The sequence below is a fragment of the Schistocerca cancellata genome, chromosome 10 (assembly GCF_023864275.1).
Source record: "Schistocerca cancellata isolate TAMUIC-IGC-003103 chromosome 10, iqSchCanc2.1, whole genome shotgun sequence".
Lineage (NCBI taxonomy): Eukaryota > Metazoa > Arthropoda > Insecta > Orthoptera > Acrididae > Schistocerca > Schistocerca cancellata.
In genome coordinates, this window is record NC_064635.1 from 9,156,119 (window position 1) to 9,174,329 (window position 18,211).

Consider the following 18,211-nt stretch of genomic DNA (forward strand, 5'->3'; position numbering starts at 1 on the left):
TCTACTAGTTTCTCCATTCGTCTGTAAAGCATTCGCGTTAGTATTTTGCAGCTGTGGCTTATTAAACTGATAGTTCGGTAATTTTCACATCTGTCAACACCTGCTTTCTTTGGGACTGGAATTATTATATTCTTCTTGAAGTCTGAGGGTATTTCGCCTGTCTCATACATCTTGCTCACCAGATGGTAGAGTTTTGTCAAGACTGGCTCTCCCAAGGCCGTCAGTAGTTATAACGGAATGTTGTCTACTCCCGGGGCCTTGTTTCGACTCAGTTCTTTCAATGCTCTGTCAAACCCTTCTCGCAGTATTGGATCTCCCATTTCGTCTTCATCTACATTCTCTTCCATTTCCAGAATAAGGTCCTCAAGTACATCACCCTTATATAGACCTTCTATATACTGCTTCCACCTTTCTGCTTTCCCTTCTTTGCTTAGAACTGGGTTTCCATCTGAGCTCTTGATATTCATACAAGTGGTTCTCTTTTCTTCAAAGGTCTCTTTAATTTTCCTGTAGGCAGTATCTATCTTACATTTGTACTCTAGCCATCCCTGCTTAGCCATTTTGCACTTCCTGTCGATCTCATTTTTGAGACATTTCTATTCCTTTTTGCATGCTTCATTTACTGCATATTTATATTGTCTCCTTTCATCAATTAAATTCAATATTTCTTCTGTTACCCAAGGATTTCTACTAGCCCTTATCTTTTTACCTACTTGATCCTCTGCTGCCTTCACTACTTCATCCCTCAGAGCCATTCTTCTTTTACTGTATTTCTTTCCCCCATTTGTGACAACTGTTCCCTTATGCTCTCCCTGAAACTCTGTGCAACCTCTGGTTTAATCAGTTTGTCCAGGTCCCATCTCCTTAAATTCCCACCTTTTTGCAGTTTCTTCAGTTTTAATCTACAGTTCATAACCAATAGATTGTGGTCAGAATCCACATCTGCCCCTGGAAATGTCTTACAATTTAATACCTGGTTCCTAAATCTCTGTTTTACCATTATATAATCTATCTGATATCTTCTAGTATTTCCAGGATTCTTCCATGTGTACAACCTTCTTTTATGATTCTGGAACCAAGTGTTAGCTATGATTAAGTTATGCTCTGTGCAAAATTCTACCAGACAGCTTCCTCTTTCATTTATTTTCCCCACTCCATATTGACCTACTATGTTTCCTTCTCTCCCTTTTCCTACTCTCGAATTCCAGTCACCCATGACTGTTAAATTTTCTTCTCCCTTCACTACCTGAATAATTTCTTTTATCTCATCATACATTTCATCAATTTCTTCATCATTTGCAGAGCTGGTTGGCATATAAACTTGTACTACTGTAGTAGGTGTCGGCTTCGTGTCTATCTTGTCCACAATAAATTGTTCACTATGTTGTTTGTAGTAGCTTACCTGCACTCCTGTTTTTTTACTCATTATTAAATCTACTCTTGCATTACCCCTATTTGATTTTGTATTTATAACCCTGTATTCACTTGACCAAAAGTCTTGTTCCTCCTGCCACCGAACTTCACTAATTCCCACTATATATAACTTTAACCTATCCATTTCCCTTTTTAAGTTTTCTAACCTACCCGCCCGATTAAGGGATCTGACATTACATGCTCCAATCCGCAGAACGCCAGTTTTCTTTCTCCTGATAACGACATCCTCTTGAGTAGTCCCCGACCGGAGATCTGATTGGGGGACTATGTTACCTCCGGAATATTTTACCCAAGAGGACACGATCATCATTTAACCATATAGTAAAGCTGCATGCCCTTGGGAAAAATTATAGGTATAGTTTCCCCTTGCTTTCAGCCATTCATAGTACCAGCACAGCAATGCCGTTTTGGTTAGTGTTACAAGGCCAGATCAGTCAATCGTCCAGACTGTTGCCCCTGCAACTACTGAAAAGGCTACTGCCCCTCTTCAGGAACCACACATTTGTCTGGCCTCTCAACAGATACCCCTCCATTGTGGTTGCACCTACGGTACGGCCATCTGTATCGGTGAGGCATGCAAGCCTCCCCACCAACGGCAAGGTCCATGGTTCATGGGGGGGATTTTCAATGTACATAATTAAAATATCTAAACATTCATTACTATTGTAATAATTTATTTTATTTATATTTTTTATGTTTTAAATTGCTATTTTACATTCATGGCTTTTTTAGTTTACTGTTTCATATACATGTATTTTGATAGTTGAAAATAATAAGTAACTTATTATTATGATAGAATATAATTACAATAATGATAATCTGTAAGGAAATGCTTAAAACATAATATTTTGTTACACCATGCACATAAAATGAAAGAAAATTCTTAACATAATATGCATGACAATAAGCTTCACATAATATGCACGACAGAGAAGCCATTATAAAACAAAATTCTGCATGATTTCAAATTTTCAGTAGTGATCCTCTATATATACCGATTTTTGTCAGGCATATTTCAGTATATTGGTAAGTCATGGTGAAGGGAATTGATTATGTACTGCAGCTTCACTGCATTGTTTCTCAAGTGGAGATTGTCATAATCACTCACCAGAATTAGAACTGAAAATGTTCCCACAAAGTTATTCCAAAACTGAAAGCCGTATATGTTCCATGGCTGTACCTGTGCCATCAAACTCTGTGGGGTCACCAGAGGTTTCTTGTTCTCAGTTTTGATGGCCAAAAAGATTCCCCCACCCACCCACACACACACACACACACTGACAATCCCACTTTTCATAGTTTTAAAAGAAACTAACGATGAGTTTGTGAGTTTGGACAGAGAAATCGAGAATTTCTTTTTGAAATACCAAATGTCCTTGTGGCAGCATCAAAGTCTGGTAAACAAACACCTGACCAGGACAAAAGATATTTGAAATGTATTTTCTTTACCAATGAGGGAGAAATATCCATTTTATTGTTATGTACTTACCGTGGTCAGTGTGAATGAACTTTTTAGAGCATTGTAACTGAGACCAAGGAACCTCTTCATCTAGTGATTCCAAAGGGCTCTTCACCACAGTTACAGCCATGAAACATACACAGCTTTCGATTGTTGTAAGAAATTTGTGAGAAGATTTTCAGATCTAGTTCTGTTGCATGGTTATGATGTCAATCGCCACTTGAGAAATAACACAATCAAGCTGCAGTCACTAATACATAATCAGTTCTTTTCACCAAGGCTCACTGATGTAATGAAATAAGTCTGATACATATCAGGATATTTAGATGATAACCAGTGAAAATTTGAAATCCTGCAGAAGTTTGTAGTACACTGGCTTCTCTGTCATGTATACTGTGTGAAGAAATTCCATTCATTTTATGTTCATTGTGTAAAACAAATGTTATGGTTTAAGTATTCCCTTACAGATTATCATTACTGTAATTATTTTCTATCATAATAATGAGTTACTTATTATTTTCAACTAACAAAATACACATATATGAAACAGTAAACTAAAAGACAAAAAAACCATGCATGTAAAATGCAAAATAACAATTTAAAACATAAAAAATATAAGTAAAATAAATAATTAGAATATTAATTAATGATTAGATATTTTAATTAGGTGTGTTTAAACTACTGTGATGGCACATTGTGTACAGCTTATTTTCCGAAAATGGTATTTTAGAAACCAGCTTTACTACACAGGGATGTATTTGGCTTGAAAGCTTCTTTAATTTATGATGTAAGAAAAGTTTTCATTTTGCAAAATTAATAAATGGTGGTGATGTATTTTGCAAAATTTCAAGTTATTAAAATAGTTGATTATACAGTTTTCTAGAAAATGCAAGAAAAACATTTTTTGTGTATTGTTGTTTTGAAGAAATTCTCTCCAAACCTAAAATGCTAAATTATTTTTCAGGGTATGTTTTACCCCTTAAAAGTGAAACTGGGCACAAACTAAAAAAAAAAAAAAAATATACTGCACTATTTTACCCCCTCTCCAGGCCTGCCAAGTTTCACAACGATCATTTACTGACACTTGGGTATCTTCCCCTGTTAGTTGCTCTTGGTACCTGACTGTAAAGAGGAGCCTATTTAACAGGAAAGTTGATCATTCCTTGGAATAAAAAAAACACGCTTTGTTTTATGAGGTTCATTCAAATTAAACCTGATGTGCATCTACCTTTGCCTTACACATAAGGTGGCACCACATAACTGCAGGTATGGTGGTGCCATGTATTATTAAAGAGACTGATGAGTGTGCACCGTTTGATGTTGCTTAGCACCAGCATGGTTTCACACTGAAGAGAAGGTGGTCACAGAAGTTATTGCCCACTACCAAACGTGAAGGTGAGTAAGCAGCAACAATGAGGAGTGTTTCAATTTTTGGCGGTGGAGGGATTTGGAGGACATGAAATGTATTGGCGGATGAAGGCTGTGTATGGTGAGCGCAGCCTGAGTCGTTCAAGTGTTGTGGAATGGCGCAAACGATTCCTTGAGGGGTGTGAGTCACTGGAAGATGATGCTCGTCCTAGACAGGCTCATTGTGTCAGCACACCAGAAATGGTTGCAGAACTGAGTGCTTTAGTCTTGGACAACCACAAAATCACCATGGATGAGATCCATCGGTTACTAGGTGTTAGTGTGGGCACTGCCCACCCCATAATGCATCAAGACTTGAACTTACGAAAAATCTGTGCGCAGTGGGTTCCCCGCCAAGTGACTGCCAAACTGTGCAATACTCAAATGGTGCTGTCTTTGAGTCATCTGCGACGTTATCATGAGGAGGAATATGGTGTTCTGTCACATATTGTCACAGGTGATGAAACATGGTGTTAATAAAATCATTACCATTACTTTACACTAGTGAACGGGTTTCATTTGAATGCCTCTTATAATATTTTTTGATCATATAGTGCTATCCATTACTTTACCTCTCAGCTCACAGTCAACACTACTTTGAAACTAATATTAATCCCCTTAGTTTCAAGTTTCTCAGCTGTGAAGTAGTTATGCTTAGTAAATACATTTTGCAGGAAACTAATGACATGTTTTAGGGTTGTCCCACTTCTGACTCTGCTCAGCTAAAACCAAGCCTTTTTTTTCCACCACACAGCATTCCTTGTTCTTGTACCAACTATTGTTTTAGTCATGCTTTTATATATGGCATTTCCAGATGCCACCAAATTCTATGATGGTGAGCATGCACTCTGTCTGACCCTTTGCAGTGTACTTTTATACAAATGTTCTTCAGCCACAGTTGCAACATTGACAAAGTGCACATTTCTTCTATTTCTGTGTGCACTTCTTAAAACTGTGCCTCTGCATTCCCAAGTAATAAACAAAATGCCAAAACTTACATTTCAATTACAATGTGTTTTGTGCAGATGGCACACATTTCAAAAAGGAGTGGGTGACCTTTCAACAACTAAACAACAGCTCTTTTCATTTTTAAACCAACTAAACAAATATTTTATTAATGTTATAGACCTATTATATTTTATGGATAAAAAGCAGAAAAATTACTTGTACAAAATGCAACGAGTAGAAATGTAATTGATTGTATGAATTTTACAGTGTAATTTTTGTTTTTCTCTTCTAATTCCACTACTTATAGTACCTGTTGCTCTTTTCTATAAACTCCACAAATATGAAATAATTTGTTTTCTCTCAGACTGCTATAATTTCCAGTCCACATTTTCACACTGAGAGTTATCTTGTAAAAGAGCTTCACCATTTTCACTATCAGAAGATTCATCCAATATAAATTTTCTTGAAGCCTTGCGTTTAATTTTTTTTTCTAATATTCCATCTTCTTTACTCAAATCTTTGAATTTTTTGTAATGTTTTAAAAGTTTTCAGTTCAATTAATTTATTTTGAAGTGGAGCAGCGGTTAGCACACTGGACTCGGATTCGGGAGGACTATGGTTCAAACCCATGTCGGGCCATCCTGATTTAGTTTTTCCATGATTTCCCTTAATCAGCTTTTCCATGATTTCCCTAAATCACCTCAGGCAAATGGTGGGATGGTTCCTTTGAAAGGTCACAGCCAATTTCCTTCCTCACCCTTCCCTCATCCAATGCGACCAATGACCTCTCTGATTTGGTCCCCTCCCCCATATCAACCAACCAAATAGTTTCACTTTTTGCTGCTGTGTTTGGAAAATGCCAGACATCTTCATCTTCAGGTGCCCTTAATTTGTGCTTGTTTTCAGTTCATTGCTTCTTCCAATGTAAGCCTAGGACCACAGATAAAAAGCCTAGGGTTTTGTTTGTTTGTTCTGTGTTCATATTCAGTTGTGCAGTTCATTTCAGCAAAGAATGAACCAACTACAATATCTAGGCTGTATATTCACGCTGCTGTGAAATCATCTGAACACACAGCTTGTTCATAATAGTCAACAAATTGTGTAAAATTTGCTTTGTAAAAGCTGTTGGTCTTCGCAGACTTGTGCTTTGAGAGTTTTGTGCAATGGTATCTTAATATTGGCTGATGAAATACTTGACCCTGACAATTCCAGCTATTTTAATTACATTTCAACAGCTTTAATATGTTTGAACTCAGCTGTGACATCTCACTATCAGGCAGTCCTTAGATCAGACTTTTAATTTTTAATACTGTAATCATAAAGATTAGATTCTTCATCTGCAGTGAAAACATCTTGACTCCTATACTTCTGAGTGATAATAATCTGATGTTGATATCTGACTACTACGTAACAGCTTAATATCAGCTACATTACAGTTTCTTAACCTGTCAAATAAAGCAGAATGGTACATCCCATACTGCAGCACTTCTAAGAGACTTTTTACCTCTTCCACAGTCTCTGCAATTTTTTAGTCGTTCACTTCTAGTTTAAAACACTCCTTTTTGAAAGTTCATACTGTGTTATCCAATTAAATAAGATGGCCAATTTGAGAACTTTTTACCTTTGTCACAATAAAAAGATCTTCTCTCTTGATTTTTCCAGAATCAAGCCATTTCTTCAATGTCCTCCCAATTTGGGCTTCATTATTATACCTCCGAGCTGTATCTATGTGTCTGTACCCAATCTCTAGTGCTGCATCTACCGCCTTCTCTATATCATCTCCCAGTGCCTGTAACATCAACAATAGTATGACAATTTGTGTGTAGTTAACAATCATGTTGGCTGAAAGAATAATTTATTTTAAAAGAAGTATGTCAGTGGTTAATTTCAGGTTAGGTCCATGAATGTGTAACTGAATATAGAACAATTTTATCATGCCTTTGACAGTGACATTAGCACTGGTTTTATTCGGTTGTACATAGACAGGCATTATCAGAAAATTATCAACATAATTTTTTTTTTAAAATTGTGCCAGTGAATTATTTGTAACAAATATCATACAGAGAGAAAATATCTTGCAGAATAACATTCTGTAATTGTAGACAGTATTTCAGGATATTTTTACCAGTTGTAATGTACTTAAAAAAAAATTTCTTGTTACGAACATTTCTGACCAGATTTTACAATCTGTAGTGAGACACGCAAGCTAGCTGTCTACAAAATCCCAATGAAGGAAATGGAATATTGCTGAAGCAGCATGGTGAAAGGCCCCAGTCTTGCCCTGCCCCAGTGTTGCACTGCCTCAGTTGTCTATGGGACCAAAGGTGTAGTCCTGTCACAGCAAAGCAGTGGAGCATCACTACAAATACTTGTGGCTCCAAGACCAGCAATACCTCATCTTCAACCACCGCTGAAATCGAGATATATTCCACACCAGCTATCAGTTCCATGTGGCCCAGTCTGCTTCTTTTACATCTACGTTTAGCCGCTAGCTCTTGGCATATGAGCCACTACCAGCCCTGACAATCCTCGAGCTGGTGCCACCGGGAAGGATCAACCTTTAGGGAAATCTCATTCATCTGTGGGTGTCTCCAAAGGGTGCCAGGTTTGGGAGCTGCACACCAGTGTGGCATGCACTTGACTGGCCACCAGAGTAGCTATGCATCTACTACCTGCAGAACACGTTTGCACGCTACACTGGCTCCCACTACTTTGCCGAGGCAACTCCTCCACCCAGCGTCCTCCCGCTTCTGCAGCCGAGCACTTGGCTGCACACTGTGCTGGAGCTAGCAGCTGTCACCTAGGTGTCTTTGCACACCACTGAGTCACTGCCACTCACCACTGTCACAGCATCTTACAGAATAAAATAATTGTATTGCTAGTGTTGGATAGACTGTCAGTGACAGAGCACCACAAGTTCCTGTTGCTAATAAGGCGAGTACACTGTCCGTTTGTTACATATTTTTATGAGATTCAAACAGGAGCAACTTCAGTAATGGATAGGAACTGTGATTGCTGTGTACAGATGAGAGCTGAGTTGGTGAACATTAGGCTCACAGCTCCACATGGTGTTGGCTTCCATCACACAGCTTGAGGCAGCTGCCAAGGGGCGTCGCCATGGAGGGTCAGATGTGGGGGTGCGAAGGACGTCGAGCACGTCCCTTGTGTCCCCCAATCGGTCTACTTTTGTGGCCACCTCAGGTACTGCCTGGACTGAGGTTGACCTCTCACGCATGGTCGAGTGGGAGATCGTTCCAAAGTCTGGCATGCAGTGAAAGACTTTCCGAGGCGCCGATCGTAGGGCCTCCCCGGTTCATTTGACAAGCAGGTTTTGGGCATTATCTGTGGCTGGCAAATTCTCTAAGCCAGATGCAGCCATCCACACTGTTCCAGAGAAAGCTTCTCAGCCCACAAGGTCTGGGCATTCACAGAGGATGGGTTTGCTGGTAGCTCCAACATTAGGCATGTAATGGGGTCCCTTAGGAACATGGCTGCCAAGGAGGCGAAGGAAGCCAGTGTACACTCCATGTGCATACCAGGGGGAGGGGGGGGGGGGGGGAAGGGTCAACCCAGGTGTGGAAAGGGCTCTTCCAGATATCATGAAGAGTTTAGGGTGCAGCCAACTGCAGGTGGTGGCTCATGTTGGTACCAATGATGTGTTTTGCTTTGGATCAGAGGAGATTCTCTCTGGTTTCAGGTGGCTAGCGGAAATGGTAAGGACTGCCAGTCTTGCTTCTGATATTAAGGCAGAGCTCACCCTCTGCAGCATTCTCGATAGAACCAATTGTGGTCCTTTGATGCAGGGCTCAGTGGAGGGTGTCAATCAGAGGCTCAGGCAGTTCTGTGACCATGTAGGCTGCAGATTCCTTAACTTGCGCCTTCGGGTGGTGGGTTTCTGGGTTCCGCTTAATAGGTCAGGAGTACACTACACACAGGAAGTGACTGCACATGTAGCGGAGCTGTGTGGAAGGGACTGGGCAGTTTTTTAGGTTAGAGGGCCTCAGGGAACCCCAGAAAGGGCGTCCATGTAAAATGGGGCAGGTAAAACACAGTAAGGTAGTTGAGGAAATGATAGGTAAATTGTCATAGTTGTGTTGGGAAAGATCCAGAGCTCCAAGCCCTAATAGAAAACACTGAAGCTCAAATGGTTATGGGTACAGAAAGCTGGCTAAAGTTGGAAATAACTCTATATGAAATTTTTTCAAATGACCTAACAGTGCTCAGAAAGAATAGAGTAAATAGAGTAAGTAGTTTACCTTCAAGTGAAATTGAAGTAGATGGTTCCTGCAGAATAGTATGGGTAGAGGTTGTACTTGACAATCGAACTAAACTATTAGTTGGATTATTTTACTGACCCCCTGACTCAGAAGATATAGTTGCCGAACAGTTAAAAGAAAACTTGAGTCTCATTTCAAATAGGTACCCCAACCGTACAACTACAGTCAGTGGTGATTTCAATCTACCCTCAATATGCTGGAAAAATTATATGTTTAAAGCCAGTGGCAGGCATAAAACATCATCCAAAATAGTATTGACTGCTTCCTCAGAAAATTATTTTGAACAATTAGTTCATGAGCCACTTGAAGTGTAAATGGTTGCAAAAGCATACGTGACCTCTTAGCAACAAATAATCCTGGACAAATAGGGCATATAATGATGAATACAGGGATTAGTGGCCACAAGGCAGTTGCTACTAGGCTGAATACCATAACACCCACAACCATCAAAAAGATGGTACACAAAATGGGTCCAATCACTGTTGCAGAAGCAACGAAAAAAACGTGCCAAATTTAAAAGAATGTAAAATGCCCAAGACTGGCAAAGTTTTGCAGAAGTTTGAAAGCTAGTGCGTACATCAATGCGAGATGCTTTTAATAACTTCCACAACGAAACACTGTCTTTGAATCTCGTAGAAAACCCAAAGGGATTCTGGCATACATAAACCACACCAGTGGCAAGACGCAATCAGTACCTTCACTGCACAATAACAACAGTGAAGTCACTGATGACAGTGCCACTAAAGAAGAGTTATTAAACATGGTTTTTTGAAACTCCTTCACTAAAGAAGACATAATAAATATTCCTGAATTCCAATCAAGACAACTGCCAAAATGAGAAACATAGAAGCAGATATCCTCGGTGTAGCAAAGCAGCTTAAATTACTTAATAAAGGCAAGGCCTGCAGTCCACATTGTATACAGAGAGGCACTCTGCATCGCAGTGTAGCTTGCTGTCCAGGTTTGAGAGGGTGCATTTCTGGATGAGGTATCGAATATATTGCTTCCCCCTACTTATACCTCCTGAGGAGATCACGAATGTAAAATTAGAGATATTCGAGTGTGCACGGAGGCTTTCCGGCAGTCGTTGTTCCCGCGAACCATACACAACTGGAACAGGAAAGGCAGGTAATGACAGTGGCACCCTAAAGTGCCCTCCGCCACACACTGGTGGGTTGCTTGCGGAGTATAAATGTAGATGTAGATACCAGTCAGGTTCCTTTCAGTGCATGCTTATACAACAGCTCCATATTTAGCAATTATATACAAACCCTCACTCACACAAAGATCCGTACCTAAATACTGAAAAAATTGCTCAAGTCACACTAATACCCAAAAAGGAAACTAGGGATTATCCACAAAATTACAAGGCCATATCACTAACGTCGATTTACAATAGGGTTTTGGAACATATACTGTGTTCGAACATTATGAAATACCTTGAAGAAAATGATTTATTGACACACAGTCAGCAAAGATTCAGAAAATATCATTCTTGTGAAACACAACTAGCTCATTATACTCATGGACTAATTAGTGCTATCGACAGGGGATGTCAAACTGACCACATTTTTAGATTTCCAGAAGGCTTTTTACACTGTTCCTCACAAGCATCTTCTAACCAAACTGCATGCCTATGGAATATCACCTCACTTGTGCGACTGGATTCATGATATCCTGTCAGAAAGATCACAGTTCATAGTAATAGATGGAAAGTCATCAAGTAAAACAGAAGTGATGCTTGGCGTTTCTCAAGGAAGTGTTATAGGTCCTCTATGGTTCCTGATCTATATTAATGACATAGAAGACAGTCTGAGTAGCCCTCTTAGATTGTTTGCAGATAATGCTGTCATTTACCATCTTATAAAGTCATCAGATGACCAAAATGAATTGCAAAATGATTTAAATAAGATACCTGTATGGTGTGAAAAGTGGCAATTGACCCTGAATAAAGAAAAGTGTGAAGTTGTTCACATGTAAAAGGAATCCACTAAATTTTGATTACGCAATAAGTCACACAAATTTGAAGGCTGTAAATTCAACTAAATACTTAGGGATTACAATTACAAATAATCTAAATTGGAATGAGCACACGATTAATTTTATGGGTAGAGCAAACAAAATACTGCGATTCATTGGGAGAACATTTAGGAGGAGCAATAAGTCTACTAATGAGACTGCTTACACCATGCTTGTACACCCAGTTCTGGAATATTGTTGTTCAGTGTGGGTTCGGCATCAGGTGAGACTGACGGATGACATGAACATGTTCTAAGAAGGGCTGTTTGTTTTGTATTATCGCAAAATAGAGGAGACAGTGCCAAAGACATGATACATGAATTAGAGTGGCAATCATTAAAACAAAGGTGTTTTTTGTTGTGATGGGATCTTCTCAAGAAACTTCAATTACCAGTTTTCTACTCCGATTGTGGAAAGATTCTGTTGGCACCCACCTACATAGGGAGAAATGATCATCATGATAAAATAAAATAAATCAGGGTTTTCACAGAAAAATTTAACTGTTCAATTTTCCTGCGCACCATTCGAGAGTGGACGGTAGAGAGACAGCTTGAAGGTGGTTCATTGAACCCTCTGCCAGGCACTTTATTGTGAATAGCAGAGTAATCACGTACTTGTAGATGTAGATTGATCTCTTTGGGTTCCACGAGTGCTGGAGAGTCAGTAATAAGTGACCCATCGCATTGCACTCACCATCCTGTAATGAGCATCCTGGTATTTATGGTGTCTGAATTCCCTTACCTATTACTGTTTCTACCTATTTTACTTTTCTACAGCTGACAGATCCAATATTGATTCCTCCAAAGTCATTTCTTTTGTTAAAACTTTGTTTCCAGATGAGATGAGAATCACTTCATCACATGAGCTATATCTTTATTGCTGAACAAACCAACAGTTTTTTAAATACTTTCATACCTTTCAAAGCAATTAGTGAAAACACCGATTACAAAGCTATGGTGAACCATAATTCTTTCACTGACCTGAGAATTTTTTATCTTCACCTTGCAGCTATTGAATTTCATTACTTCTGACAGTATGTAAAGGGTAAATTCTTATTTGCTATACGACTAGTAACAGTTCTGTTTTCTTTTCTCCAGCTGCACTGTAAAATCCAGGATTTTTCGCTATTTGATACTGTCTTCACAATGAACTGACTTTTAAGCACCAAATTGTATGAATATTTTGCAAACAGATACCCTAATTCAGGACAAAGGCAGTCATTATAAAAGCACATGTTTGCAGTCAAATCTCAAACTTAAGAAGCACTTGATGGTATAAAAGTAACTGAATGGAACAGGTATTTGGAGCGGTTTTATTTCTTGCTTGGATCAAATACATTCCCATTTTTTGTATCTCAGAGCTTTGATACATTTCCAGTACTTAAGTGTGTGGGACCCTTACCACATAGGACTAACAGGGAACATTGAAAGTACACGGGGAAGGGTAGCATGAATGGTACAGGTTTGTTTAATCTGTGGGAGAGTATTACAGAGATGCTGGGGAATTGAACTGGAAGACTCTTGAGGATAAACATAAATTATTCTGAGAAAGTCTGTTAACAAAGTTTCAAGAGCTGGCTTCAAATAATGATTCTAGGAATATATTCGAGTCAACATGCAATAACCTGCTACACCACTATCAATGGAGAGTATATAAAGCATGTCTGGCAATTGGGGAAAACAGTGAAATCATTGTCATAATGCAGAAATAGAACAATTTATCTCATGTCACAAAAGGACATGATCAATCGGTTTTGGGCTGAGAGTGGTTGGTTCAAATGACTCTGAGCACTATGGGACTTAACTTCTGAGGTCATCAGTCCCCTAGAACTTAGAACTACTTAAACCTAGCTAACCTAAGAACATCACACAAATCCACACCCGAGGCAGGATTCGAACCTGCAACCGTAGCGGTTGTGCGGTTCCAGACTGTAGTGCCTAGAACCGCGGCTGAGAGTGGGAGCATTTCATAAACTGCTAAGTTTTTAAACTGTTCATGTGCCACCATGGTTAAAGTATACCACACATGACAAAAAGGTATTATCCAAACCCAGTGCTGGGTCAACTGTGGTGTACCACAGGCCATAGATGACAGAGGTGAACAACAGCTGGAGAGATGTCTTTGGGTGAACAGACATCCAACTGTCAAGCAGCTGACTGTCCAGGTGAACTAAAGGGTTACCAACAGAGTCTCATCATGAAGCATTTGGCGAATGTTGCTGCATATGGGCCACTGCAGCAGACACCTGATTTGTGCACCCGTGCTGTCTGCTGTTAATTGGCTACAAAGGCTGGAATTTGTATGCCCATACCACAGCTGAACATCCACTGAGTTGCGACAATTGACCTTTTCAGATGAATCACATTTTATGATCCATCAGACACACAGGCATTGGCATGTACAGCATAAAACATCTGAAAGCAAACACCCTGCAACAATCATCAGAAGGGGGAAGGTTGGAGGAGGGAGTATTATGATCTAGAAAAGTTTTCATGGCATTTCCTGGGTGGTCTCAACATTCTGGAAGGCACAACAGGTCAACACAAGTATGCATCTATCCTAGGGAACCACGTCCACCCCTACATGCAGTTTGTTTTTCCTCAGCACGATGGCATCTACCAGCAGCCCAGTGCAACCTGTCACACAGCTCACAGTACGCATGTGTGGTTTGAAGAATACCAGGATGAGTTTACCATACTCCCCTGGATGCCAAACTTCCTGGACTTAAACTCAATCAAGAATCTGTGGGACTACCTCAACCAAGAAACCTATTGCACGGCACTAGAGTTGCAAAGCTCCACATCCCAGTTGGTACATTCCAGAACATTACTGGCACACTTCCTGCATGTTTCATAATGGTCTGAACTGCAAAAGATCATTATTCAAGCTTTTAACACGTAACTGAAAAGTGTATTTCAAGAATATGGGCAAGTCAGTGTATATACTAACGAATACCTGTTAGAAATTATTAACAAGAAACGGATCAGTGTAATCAAACCTTGTAGTTTGCTCAGCACATCTATGCAAACTAACATTAAATGACAATGAAGAGTCATTGCAATTAGACAATGGTATGGAGTCATGCTTAGTTATTTACATTAAAGCAGACTTCCTGCTTCTACAGCTTTGAACATTAAAAACACCATTGATACTGCCAAATATAAATTCCAGCCCTGAACGAACTTTTTAGACAACACCTTCTCTATTAGAGTTGACTTCCCAATATTAGTATTGCCAAATAAATATAATTGTTTCTTACGAACCCCCATGGACCGAAAGGCCTTGTTATTATTAATGATTATGATTTGGCGATACAAATATTGGCAAGTCAACTCTAGTAGAGAAGGTGTTGTCTAATAGCAGCACGTGTATTTGCTGTTTTGTTTCGAATTTGGATTTGGCGGTTACGATAGCCATATTCACAAGGGAATTGTGTTCAAAGCGGATGCCCCTGTAGTTCCGAGTAGGTACTTTGGCATGCGCGACAACACCACCTCCCATCCGCATCAAATTCAGATTGTGAAGGTTGTCACTTGTCCCATGTTGCGGCGAAGAATTAACAGTGTTATGTTCATAATCTTGGGTTTGTTGGTGATTATTGGTAAGGGCTTCATAGACTGTTCTTCTGAATCCCACAGCGGAACCCAGGTTGTACGCCATCCTGAAATGTTCAACAAATAATACAAACGTGGTAATAATAACCACCTTAAATACAAACAAAATTCATTAGAACATTTACAATGCCAATACTGTTTCTCTTTTGATAACTTGTGTACAAGCGTCTGGTGTACCTTGGCGTAAGTATACTAGAAGGAATAGGTTCAAGTTTGTAATGTATTCTAAGCCGAAACAAAGTGCAGATATAATGAAAGTCAAGTCTTGGACAGATCTTGAAAACGAATGTAAAGTTAAAAATAGGTTGTTTCAAGGTACAAATCCATTTTATATTGGACTACAGATTGCTGGTGATGTACCCGAGAGGAACGATAATGTACAGAGTGAAGTTAAATATGTAACATTTATTGTAAGAAAAAGTGTATATGACTTTTTGTAAGAGGAAAGGTAATGTAACGTTCTGAATAAAAGTATTTGTTTACAGCTAATGTCTACATTGGAGTTTTTTTATGCCAACTAGGAAAATATTCATAATTACCCGGATGACCTACGCTTGGCCTTCCTTGTTCCTAATAGTCAACAGAGGATTGATGAACTTGCTATTACCTTTTATGGCAACAAGATAAATTATTTCATTTGTTCATCCTCATAAACATGCAAGTCATCAACCTGTTGTCAAATAGAAAGACTAGCAACAGGTGGCAACCAATAACGTCATACCACCATTTCATTCCATCGATTCGTTGCATTCTGCAGATGTGATCAACAGAAGGGCCTTCAGGGATCTTGAACAAGTTAAGATACACATTAACGAAGAGCAAGCAAATTGTACAAACTCACTCTACACTAAATTAACAATAAACTATAATTTTTCTAGTTAATGTAGTTTGTGTTTATATATCTAGATTTAATTGGAGAGATAAGTAAGAAAGTTGCTGTTTTGGAGAAACAATGCTGCTACCTCAGTCTTATTACAAGTTGCTGTTTATCTGCTATCAGTAGCTTAATATTTACTTCATTAACTTTTTTCTTTTTTTTCACATAAAGTATTTTTATGTCTATAAATACTGAGTCTTATTTATAGTACATTACTGCTTGTTAAAAAGCTTTTAGCTTGTGATGTTACTTTCAGTCTCATTTCTGTACGATTACACTAATGATGACAAACTGCTGGAAACAGTTACTAATGTAAAATATCTAGAAGTATCTATCTGCAGCAACCTTATGTCGAATGACCACATAAAACATCTAGCAGCAAAAGCAGATGTGAGCCTAAGATTCACTGGAAGAATCTTACGGAAATGTAATTCATCCGCTAAACGGGTGGCTTACGAGACACTTTTTTGACCAATTCTCAAATATTGCTTATCAGTCTGGGACCAGTACCATGTAGAATTAATGGAAATGACAGAGAGAGATGCAGTACATTTCATCACAGGATCATTTAGTTGGTGCAAGAGCATTACTGAAATGCTCAATAAAATCCAGTGGCAGTCATTAAGAGACAGGCATTGTGTGTGATGGACAGGTTTACTAGTGAAATTTCCAGTATTTGCCAGGAAGAGTCAGACAACACATTACTCCTTCAAAAAATGACCATGAAAAGAAAATTTGAGGGGTTAGAGCTAACCGACAATCATTCTTCTCACTCGCCATTCGCGAGTGGAATGAGGGAGAGAGATCAGATAGTGCTACCAGAAGTACCCTCTGTCACATACCATTAGGTGGCTTGTGAAGTATCAATGTAGATATAGATGAATCTTAGAGACTCAAATAATTTGTACAAATAGTGACAAATGAGGCATGTTATTAATTGCATTTTGAATTGGTATAGATTCCCAGTTTTGTAATTTATGTTACATGGGAGCTTACTGAATATCTTGCCACCAGAGAACACAACTTCACTCTGAACCCTGGATGAGGAGGCAAAGTCTACTTGAAAATTACTCTCATGTCTCAGTTGTGGTTGTATATATCATGGATCAGTCTAAATTGATTTTTATTATCAGAAACAGAAACCATTAAGGAGAATATGTATTGGAAATTGATTGTAACAGTTTACAGATCCTCAAAAAGGGTTCTACAATATCTGCAGTTATATACTTTACACAATATTCATACCGATCAGTTCTGCTAAACAAATACTTTGTTTCCTTTAGGTGCACTGCCTCAGAATATAATGCCACAAATGAACAGGGAGTTAAAGTAAGCAACACTCTTGCCTTTTGGTCAGCACACTGAGAAATGCCTCTCATGGCAGATCAGTCTGAAGTAAGCTTTGTGATTTAATTCAATCACATGTACACTCCATTTTAATTTGTTATTCAACTGGACCCCAATGAATTTTCCGTATTGGTACACAGTATCAATAAAAAAAAAAACTAGCACTGCATCGCTAGGCAGTATTTGTGCTTACATGTATTGTCTTCAACACACTTCAAATGGCAAGGAAAATACTATGAGCAGACAGATGGTATAGCAATGGGGTCTTCCTGGTCTCTATTAGCAGCAGGCATATTCATGGAGGTCTTTGAAGTAATGGCACTTTGCTTATGTTCCTTACATCCACAATGCTGGTTCAGATAAATGGATGATACATTAGCCATATGATCTCACAGTGAAACAGCTATACAGAGGTTTCATGAATTTTTGAATAAAATGCACAGGAAAATACAGGGTTATTACAAATGATTGAAGCGATTTCACAGCTCTAAAATAACTTTATTATTTGAGATATTTTCACAATGCTTTGCACACACATACAAAAACTCAAAAAGTTTTTTTAAGCATTCACAAATATTTAATATGTGCCCCTTTAGTGATTCGGCAGACATCAAGCCGATAATCCAGTTCCTCCCACACTCGGCGCAGCATGTCCCCATCAATGAGTTCGAAAGCATCGTTGATGCGAGCTCGCAGTTCTGGCACGTTTTTTGGTAGAGGAGGTTTAAACACTGAATCTTTCACATAACCCCACAGAAAGATATCGCAAGGGGTTAAGTCGGGAGAGCGTGGAGGCCATGACATGAATTGCGGATCATGATCTCCACCA

The 18,211-nt window shown here is 39.0% G+C and overlaps 1 protein-coding gene across 2 annotated transcripts in view; it reads right to left on the minus strand.

Moving 5' to 3' along the window:
- The window catches only part of LOC126106517 (1,5-anhydro-D-fructose reductase-like), a 151,663-nt gene that overhangs the window by 40,109 nt on the left and 93,343 nt on the right, over positions 1 to 18,211 (minus strand). For both annotated transcript variants that reach the window (XM_049912843.1, XM_049912844.1), the window contains exon 2: positions 6,870 to 7,037. In XM_049912843.1, coding sequence (XP_049768800.1) covers positions 6,870 to 7,037 — 168 coding nt within the window. The remainder of the gene's footprint in view (positions 1 to 6,869; positions 7,038 to 18,211) is intronic.